The following is a 10,462-nucleotide window of genomic DNA, read 5'->3' as shown; positions in this document are numbered from 1 at the left end:
GGGTACAGAAGCACTAGGAATAGCTTGGTGCTGGAACCTTACCACCTCTCCGCCGTCAACGGACTCTTTTCTCCGCATACTTCTTCACTGAAATGTGTGTGTGTGTGAAAGAGATAGGAACAAAATGTGTGTGTGCGTGTGAGAGTGTATGTCTTAAACAAGTAAAGACAGGGGAATTACTCTGCACCATCGAAATATTTCAACACATCGCGTCTGCTGGAGGACTGAAGCCAGTGCGAGTGAATACATTTTAAAAGGAATGTCGATATTGTAAACAACTGCGAGGAAAACAGAGTGGCTGCAAACTGCAATAGAGTGACTCAACTCTCGATTTAATTCGAAAATTGTCCACGAGACAGTTCATTGAAGAACATCACATCAACGCACGTCAACCTTTGCAGACAAACACTGCCGAAGATTAATGGATAATTTGTCTTCTCAACTGAGGACATTTTAGTGGAATTCAGTTCACATCAGTATAAGGACAAATTGTCAAAAATCACTGGATTCCTATTTGCGCCAAAACCACTTTGGATTTGAGAGAAAGACTTTTGAACAAGCGAAATCGTTCGCTGATTAACTATTTTACATAATAGCGTTTATTTCTAATATCACTACATCTGGGATCTGGACTTGAATGAGCTTCCTGATGAGAGATCCAGTTATTCAAGGAACAAGTATGGCATACCATCCGTTTTTACCTCACCGGGGTCCGGAATTTGCCATGAGTGCAATGTTGGGGCACCAACCTCCCTTTTTCCCGGCCCTGGCGCTACCTCCGAATGGCTCGCTGTCTCTCCCGGGCGCCCTGGGAAAGCCAATCATGGACCAGTTAATGGGCGCCGCCGAGACCGGCCTGCACTTCTCCTCGCTCGGGCACCAGGCTGCCGCAGCCCATCTAAGGCCTCTCAAAACTCTGGAGCCTGAGGAAGAGGTAGAGGATGATCCGAAAGTTCACTTGGAGGCGAAAGAACTTTGGGAGCTCTTCCATAAGAGAGGCACTGAAATGGTTATCACCAAGTCAGGAAGGTAAACAAAAGTTATTGTGCCATTACAGAACATAACAATAACCGGTTTAGAATTACATTACAAAATATTTGTCAATTTTTGTTGACACCTCCGACCTGAATAAAACACTTCTGAGTGTATCGATTTATTGATTAAGTCCTGGAAATGCACGTCCGCCGAGTCACACACCGCATCAAATATATTTTGCCACAGTTATTACAAAAATAGCAGGTAGCCTACTGTGTTATCTAATCTATACAACCATCGTACGTGTTAGTGCAAACATACAAAGGATAAAATTGCAGTTTAACACAAACTATGACTGGCCATGACAGCTTTCTTATAAGTTGGAATAGGCCTATTTTTTTGTTTGAGTGAGCAATTGTAAAAAGTAAAATAATTAGACAAAACTAGGAGAAATCAACTATTACATAGTGCGTTTGTTTAGTTTTCTTTTGATTTCATAAATGTGCCAACTACGTTATAGTGGTGTTTTATTTGGTGTTCTCTTATAATGCTGCTTTGATATTTTAATTTTGGGCAAAATATCTGTATACTGATCGGGACATTTATATGCAGAATACGATGCATATATTACCTTTCTGAAATATTCGTCTTCCATAACATCTTGGAATGAGTGTGCAGCTGGGCAATAATATCCAGCTTTTAAGGCCAAGACCTCTGGTAGAACTTAGGCTATTGTAGGTTACACAAGAAGCAGGAGAGCCTAAAGGTCCTGGACATATGTATTATTACGCTTTTTATCACATAATATATTTGTTTGCACACAAAACAATTTGGAGGAACTTGATGTCGGTTACACACAGTTGATGGCTAAAACTCCTCTCTCTCCTCTCCTTGCAGACGGATGTTCCCCCCGTTCAAAGTGAGGTGCACTGGTTTGGACAAGAAAGCGAAGTACATTTTGTTAATGGATATTGTGGCGGCTGACGACTGCAGGTATAAATTTCATAACTCGCGCTGGATGGTGGCAGGCAAGGCTGACCCCGAAATGCCAAAGAGGATGTACATTCACCCGGACAGTCCGGCCACTGGTGAACAGTGGATGTCCAAAGTCGTCAATTTTCACAAACTGAAGCTGACAAACAACATCTCCGACAAACATGGCTTTGTAAGTGAAATGTTTATGTCAACAACTATGATTGCATTATTATTATTATTATTATTATTATTATTATTATTATTATCGATGTTGTGATGAGACACTGCATCAAACATCAAAATAAATCCATCATTCAATGCTTTAGAGGCCTCAGACTATTGCATTGTCAGCATTTTTCGACAGGAAGCCATGTGTGCATAGCTGCATAACATTAGCTATAATTTTATTAATATAAAATGGTCGAAATCTTAGACTTGGTGTCATACATGTGTTAACCCCTTGCGCAAACTTGAAAGCAACAGAGGTCTATGTTACACTGAAATATTTATTTGCAAGCAGTGACTTGACTGTGTTTTACGTGTGTGTAAAGTGAAAGTGTGCTTCTATCTTTAAAACCCAGCATTGTTTCCTGTCGCAGACGATTCTGAACTCCATGCATAAGTATCAACCGAGGTTTCACATTGTGAGAGCAAACGACATTCTGAAACTTCCGTACAGCACGTTCAGGACCTATGTTTTCCCCGAAACTGACTTCATTGCAGTTACTGCTTACCAAAACGACAAGGTGGGTTTAGGCATATGTTTGTTTTCAGTCAAATGTTTATAGAGTTGTCCTCGTTGTACATAACGTGTGTGAGGAGATTTGCTCTTTGCCTCTAAATAACAAAAGCCTCTGTAATCCTGCAAAGAAACTGCATTCATGTCTCCAGTTAGTCTAAAACCCTTGGACATAATGCAGATGTTACATTTTTGTTTGAGTGTAGCCTATTTGCATTTGGTAATGCTTTAAGGAAAGGCCAAGTGAGGCCTACCCATTGCGTTAGCTATTCACGGGCCTCACCTACTGTAGTAGTGTGGGCAGACATCTCAGGAATGTATGTCTTACAGGTTATCTTAATTATATTTAATCACATGGGGTAGAATATTTGGCGAACTACCCACAGACTTTTTGAGTACTGCTGTGTCTGTGTGTGCGTGTGTGTGTGTGTGTGTGGGGCAGGCAAAACAAAACAGAGGAGAAACAAGAATGATTTGTTACAAAGGATTGGAGTTAAGCCTTAATGAACACTAAAAAGAGTTGAAAATGACACTGAATGTTGATCACTTCAAGTGTTGCCTGTAGTCTCTTGCCGTGGATGCAAGTGTAATGGTCAGTTGGTTAATTATGACTTGGATGACAAGCACTGAATATTGTTTGGTGCGTTGAGCTCTGTAATTATGTCTCCATACGTTTGGGTTGGAGTAGAGGTGGAGAAAGAATGAGATTGCAGGGCGGGGAGAGGGAGGGAGAGAGCAAGAGAGAGAGAGAGAGAGTGTGTGTGTGTGTGTGTGTGTGTGTGTGTGTGTGTGTGTGTGTGTGTGTGTGTGTGTGAATAGTTTTATTTTTTTTTAAAAATGAGACTAAAATCTCATATTTCAGTAATTTAGTACAATAATTAGGCCCATGACTTGAGAATGCAAGGGATGGAATTTGTAATTTCAGCAAAACATACATTAAATAAATGAAACATAGAAATTCTAGACAGACTTTCAAAACTAAGATAATGTGATGAATTGTGTGTAGACATATCACCTCTACTGTCTTGTAATAGCACGTTCTTCACGTTTTTTATTAAAATTGATCGTTATGTTTTTCAGATAACACAACTGAAAATCGACCACAATCCTTTTGCTAAAGGCTTTCGTGACACTGGCAATGGAAGGCGAGAAAAAAGGTAGGCCTATGGTAGTTCATAGCATGGATAAATCCACCACTTTAAAAACTACAAATGTATTTCTATGTGAAATGTAATGTATCTGCTTTTGGTTGCATAAATAAATAAACTGTTAATACAAATGCAATAGTGAGTAGGCTAATGCTTTGTTAAATAATCAAGTGAAACGTTAAATTGCCTGAATGCATCCTAGCCTACGTATACTATTGGTAATTAGCAACTGTCAACTGCTTTTTCAGCAATTGTTATTTTTTTCCCCTTTCTTCGGTGCAGGAAACAACTGGCCCTGCAGTCCATGCGTTCCTATGAGGAGCAACAGAAGAAAGAGAACGGGGCGTCAGACGATTCTTCAAGCGAGCAGGCTCCGTTCAAGTGTTTTCGCCAGGCCTCTTCCCCCGCAGTGTCGACCGTGGGGCCACCAAATCTGAAAGGTATGCCTCTCTAACGACAGGGCAAGAAAATAGACCCCATCTTGAGGTCATTGCAGACGCATTCCTAGAGTTATGCTGATGGGGCATACTAACTATTCAAGTCAAACGAGCATACAATCGAGATCCAGCAGTTTAAATCCAATGCAACGAATTAAATGCCATGCATTTTTTTACTGTTTGAAGTACAAATCCACGTACATCAAACATTGTACGCGCAAAGAATTCTAAAAACCATATCCTTAAATGGGCCTTACCAGAAGACATAGGCCTTCTAGATTAATAATGAAATTAAGCGCAATAAGTTGTGACGGTCTAAAACCAAAGTGTGGAATGATTGACGAATGTGTATTTCAATGTTGTGAATATTTAAAATAGCGTTGGATATCTAGGCCTACGAATGTGAAGGAAGTTACTAGTCAAATATTCTGCAATAATTCCTGAACAGTTGCAGCAGCAGGTAGCCCAATATGTCAACTTACGCTAGGCATGGATAAGTAATAAATGATTCATGTGTTTTCAGATCCATGCATTGTGTGTTTACCGGTTGATATGTGAAAGAAGAAACAACACTTTGAAACAGCTGTCAAATGCAACTCAAAATATCTTATATTTAGCCTATTGAAATGTTCTTTTTTCTTCAAAGATTTTTGTGACAGCGATGAGGACAGCGACGACGAAAGCAAAGACGAACACTTGAAAGAAGGGCCAGACTCGAGTAAAATCTCTACCACTACCGAGGATGCAAAGGACCACGAAGCGAGCCCCTCCAAGGCTCACTTCATGGATACCGATTCCTCCTGCCGATCTCGGGAAAGTGCTGCGAGGACAGAGAAAAGTCAAGCAGACTCGAGGCAGAGCCCAATCACCGTTATCTCCAGCACGACTCGATCCGGAGAAGACCTCAAAAGTCCTACCCGTGACCACAGCAAACCGGACGAATGCAGCAGGTCTATCGGCAAAGACAGCTATCTACCCTTGACTGTACAGACAGACAGCGGCGCACACTTAAACCAGGGCCACTTGCACAACTTTGGATTTCCACCGAGTCTGGCAGGACAGCAGTTTTTTAATCATTTGGGTGGCGCCCACCCTTTCCTCTTGCATCCCAGCCAGTTTAATATGGGGGGTGCGTTTTCGAATATGGCTGCAGGGATGGGCCCTTTACTGGCAGCTGTATCCTCCGGAGGGGTGAGTACCATGGACACCGCTAGTATGGCGTCACCCTCGCAAAGCCTGACGGGAGCCCCGGGACTGCCTTTTCATCTGCAGCAACATGTCTTGGCATCACAGGTAAAAACCTGTTTATCTTCATTACCTTAAGCGCATAATGTTGATTATTGTAGCATATGGTGCAATGCATACACAAAGCTATGCCTTGTGTATGCATTGGGCCATAGTGTTCTGAATTCGAAAAAAAAGTCTTTACAATGGTTCGGTTTTGAATGGGAATGTATGGTAATCTTCAGCACATAACTAAATTAATCATTGGAGGAAAACATTTAAACTATCCTAGACGAAATGATTGTTGCGCAGGATCATTTAAACATCATACTTTGGGGCCATAACTGCTATATCTTGAGAGTTTCTATGGCAAAGATTCTCGTCTAGGCCTACTGTTGATGGAAAGTATTTTGTTTGTATTTGTAAATAGGCCTTTGAGTAGGCCTAGCCTATTAATTTGTGCGTAGAATGGCTAGGCTTTCATTCTTTTTTCCATAACCATTCACATATTTCCAACGCGTTGGGCCCATGTGTTAAGAGAGGGAAGGATTTGAACAATATGGAAGTTGTGTGTAGATTTGAGAACATTAATTATTTCGGCATTTAAAGGGGAAAGGCCTCGTATTAAAACGGTTCGCTGAAACGGGGAGGGGGAAACACCCAGCCTTTAAATACAGAACATATTCGAAGTTTCCTTTCAAGTCTCATTGCAAACAGAATGTTAATGTGGGTGTGCGTTCGCATGGTTCTGCATGGCTAAATTGCTTAGATAATTTTCGAGGAAGCATTGATAGCACTGATTTTACAGGATAAAGCTGGCATCTGCTGTAATGGGAATTAAAAGCTCCTTAATAAAAATCCTTAATAAACCACTTTCTTCAACCAAGTTACCGGGTTTTAGAAGGATTCGCGAGTTTGTTTAATCTATTATCGCATGACACCTATATGAGAGAGCTATGAGGCGAAGGTTCTCAGGTCTATGAACCTGTGAAGGTTCTGCACTTATGCTATAGTCTATGCGTGTTGTAATCAAAGTGTCTAACTGCTTATCTGTCTGTCCGCAGGGCCTTGCGATGTCTCCATTTGGAGGCCTGTTCCCTTACCCCTACACTTATATGGCAGCCGCAGCCGCAGCCTCTTCTGCGGCTACCTCGTCAGTCCACCGCCATCAGTTTCTGAACGCAGTGCGCCCCCGGCTCAGATACAGCCCTTACCCTATTCCCATGAGCGTTCCGGATAGTAGCACTTTGCTCACTACCACCATGCCCACGATGGCAAGCAGCGCAATGGAGATGAAAGGAGATGGGATGGCCTCAAGCCCCGTGTCCGCGACCCTGGACTCGACCTCGGAGGTCACCAGCCGGTCCTCGACCATATCGTCCGGATCGGTGTCACTGTCACCAAAAACTTGTTCCGAGAAAGATTCCACCAACGAATTGCAGAGCATCCAACGCCTGGTCAGCGGACTCGACTCAAAACAAGACAGGCCTCGAAGCGTATCCCCCTGAGTGTCTTGTATTTCTTAGCTGATGTTGATGAAAATGACCAGGATGCTATGAGAACGCTGGTGCGGATGAGTACAGCGAATGCGGGTTTACAACACGGACATATTTAAAAAATTAAAAAATAAAGAAAAAAGTTTAGATTTTAAAATGCACTTTGGCAAAAATAAGGAAAAAAAATACAAAACATCTATGTATATTGCTCTTTTGTTAAATTAATCAGTATCTTCGATTTTTCTGTTTTTGAATACCACACAAGTATTGAAACTGAACGGTTGGAGAGGATGTGACACATATACATCGATTAAGTTGCTGCTGTGTACTGTCTATGGTCTATATCAAATTTAGGAGGTAACGAAAGCGAGTTTTATTTAATATGCACTCTGGATTGGTTATCAGTTTAGTTTTTATCCCTTTATCTTATAAAGACTGCTGTGTTTGATATATGAATTAAATAACTATTTGAATCTTATAGTTATTGTCGTAAAGATGGGGAAGCTTTGCATGCCCTACAGAAAACCGCCTATGATTGATGTACCTCTAAGACGACCAAATTAAGATTACACTATTAAAGTCAACTGTACACACAGGGGGTTCACACTGCAATTAATATGAAACAAATAGGTCTTTGTAAGTTTCTTTCCCACGTGCTATTGACACTATTGAATTAATTGATTTGGATGCGATCAACGGTTCTAGGGCGGAAGTGAATGTTTTATTAATCACTTTAGCCACAGATGACTTACCCTATGTTTACCTAGGTAAATCACAAAAGACATAGCCTAGGTAATGACATTAGTCGAAAGCATGTGTGTTCTTAGGCATCTGTCCTCACATTGCTTACCGTGTCTAGCACTAATTTAAATTGGGAAAAGGGAATCTGGAACATGATAGCAATGGCTATAATGTAAATACTGATATATACAAATATTTATGTAATTATTTCATATTGATATTGCGTGTAAATATAACGGAGTTGTTTGTTTTGGGGAAAATGTCCTTAATTTATTGTTGATATACCTGTGTAAAATAGTTTGTGAACTATTATCTTTGTTTATGCCACCCACATGCTCATCCTCATCCTCATCAAAATACAGATTTATCTGTTCCCGAACACACAGCTTTTTTTTCCTTCGCAGACACAACCATGTGCCATCGTCCCATTCATTGTTGTCTCTGTGTTGAAGTGCTACTATTCAAACTGATTAAAAGCGACAGCACACTGCACCAATGGCTTGAAAATATTTAGATATTTCTTTAATTGAAAGAAAAAAACCTCTCGTCTGTGTGTTAAAATGAAAATGCTAATTTTCCCAATGTATACTGCAGCCTAAAAGCAAAAGTGCCGCATATCATTTAAGTATGAAGGTTTGTTTTCATTTGTTACTACAGTTCTCATCGGGTTATGTTGTATTCGATTTTTGTCTAGTTTACAACACCAACAATGTTTTCTTGAAAGTTTCAATAAAAATGTTAAAATGCAGTCTCCAAAATATGCTTTTCAGCAGAGAAAAATGTCACTGTGGAATGCGTAAGGACTACTTGGTTCAGAACACGTGCTACAGTTTAAGATCCTATGCTTACATTTTAGTACGTGCTCATGTGAGCTGGTCGCCCTCTTCAAGTAATTTTTCTCAATAAAACTGTGTTAAGGTGGTGCCAGCACGGATTCGGAAAGCTGACAATCTGTTAAATGTGTTGAACCATAAGTCTGCGCCAAAAAGCCCGGACTAGATTCTTGCTACCTTAACCTGCGCTGTATTAATTCTGTTGGAATTTGCTGTAGGTTGCAGGCCTACACAAATTAGTGGAGAGGCTAATCGTAATGTCTATTTAAGTCATTTCACCACGCCAATTAGGTGACGAGATGGCTAACTGAGTGATTGGCCTATGTCACAAACAATACCCAGAGGTAAAAACACATTTCTTAGAAAATGGGGATCAGTTTCAACAGGGATCTTGGTGACAACAGTCTCGTGTTTTTCTTGTCGAGAAGAGAAGTATGAGAGGTCTAAATGGTGAAATGTGAAAGGTGAAATGTTCTTGTCACGAAACCATCAAAATCAGCGCCAGGGAAAGCTTCTCACTTTGACCTGTCATACCTGGAATTCCTGTCGTGGACACAGCTACTAAGACCAAGTCATTTTTTCTGCAGAGTAGTAGACTATTGACTGTTTATTTCGACCGATGGGAACCTCAAAGAATGTAAAATAACTTGATTGCCTACTCTGTTGCGCCAAGAGTCATGAGTTTATCAAGCTCGTATCTTTATTTGTATACTGTATGGTTAATAAGTAACAATCGTGGCGCTGGAGAATAGGGGTAAACACTACGCAAACTATCTCAATTGCTCTGTCTATTGCTCACCTGGCGCCTTCGATATCTTACCTGATTTTATTACATGGAAGGCGACAGTGCGTCTGCAATAATGTTGGGAGGGAATTCTCCAGTAGATGTGTAAAACCTTACGCCACCCAGCGGATACAGGGCAAAGTACACGCCAAAGTGCAGAACAGATGATTACACTGGCGTCAGACGGGTGTCCTAATGTGGGCCATCAGACACTTGTGTTCATATCCTTGGCTTGACTTGAATCTATATAAGGCCTTCAAAACTGCCGGGTTAAAAACTCTGCTGTTTAGTGGCACGCATGTCTATAGAGGCCACATTTTGGCCTATACGAGTTGAAGACACACTGGACAAGGGTAACAGGACACCAATGTCTATCACCTAGATAGGCCAAATGACAATGAATCAAGTTGTCTCATCCCGTGCCTTTGAGCTTACATGTCTACTCCAAAGTAGTGTGTGTGTGTGTGTGTGTGTGTGTGTGTGTGTGTGTGTGTGTGTGTGTGTGTGTGTGTGCCCATTTCGTAGGCTAACAATAAAATGATAGCACCGATTAAAATAAATAACTTATCTCGCCCATTTCTTTGACATTATGTAAGAGACCACGTTTTAAGACGGCGCCTTGCACTTCATACCACTTATCATTGCAGTAGCCTGACTAAAAACAGGTTAACAAAAACAACAACAATATTTTGTTCTTAAAAGCATCGCCGTCGACAGTCAAGTTTCTGTAAATTGAAGTCGTAAAAATAAGAATTACGCAGCTCCAAAGTGCAGGACAATTGATCCATATTTGCCCTCTATACAAACAAAGCAACATTTTCGCAGCCAAGGTGGCCTAATTTATTTGTTTATTCTCTCCTTGGTGTAAAAACTGCACTCGACTGTAACTTGTTTCCATTTTGAAACGGGTGTTTGTCTAGTCTCGATCAATCATTATCTTGTTTTACCAGGAACCTCAGAATACTTTGCTCTGGTAATTTTAGCAAGGTGGTGATCATTTTATATTCCCTGACGACTATCTGTGTCTGGCGTGCTGAATGTTTATTTTGAAGAAGCCAAAATCGCTCCTTTATTGGCCGGATATAATGATCAAATCAAGCAAGGAATGCA

At 40.9% G+C, this 10,462-nt stretch overlaps 1 protein-coding gene across 2 annotated transcripts; it reads left to right on the top strand.

Annotated features, from left to right (window-relative positions):
• tbx3a (T-box transcription factor 3a) lies at positions 1–8,483 on the top strand. Of its 2 annotated transcripts, none has more exons than XM_048259795.1 (7): positions 1–1,029; positions 1,873–2,140; positions 2,550–2,696; positions 3,770–3,846; positions 4,120–4,277; positions 4,921–5,567; positions 6,563–8,483. In XM_048259795.1, exons 1-7 carry the CDS (start codon positions 638–640, stop codon positions 7,004–7,006), a joined length of 2,133 nt encoding a protein of 710 aa, XP_048115752.1. In that variant the 5' UTR covers positions 1–637; the 3' UTR covers positions 7,007–8,483. The 2 variants fall into 2 exon arrangements, with proteins under 2 accessions (XP_048115752.1, XP_048115750.1); XM_048259793.1 differs by having other exon boundaries at positions 2,532–2,696.
• The last annotated feature ends 1,979 nt before the right edge of the window (positions 8,484–10,462 follow it).

The sequence above is a fragment of the Alosa alosa genome, chromosome 12 (assembly GCF_017589495.1).
Source record: "Alosa alosa isolate M-15738 ecotype Scorff River chromosome 12, AALO_Geno_1.1, whole genome shotgun sequence".
Lineage (NCBI taxonomy): Eukaryota > Metazoa > Chordata > Actinopteri > Clupeiformes > Clupeidae > Alosa > Alosa alosa.
This window is presented reverse-complemented; position numbering and strand designations above follow the sequence as displayed.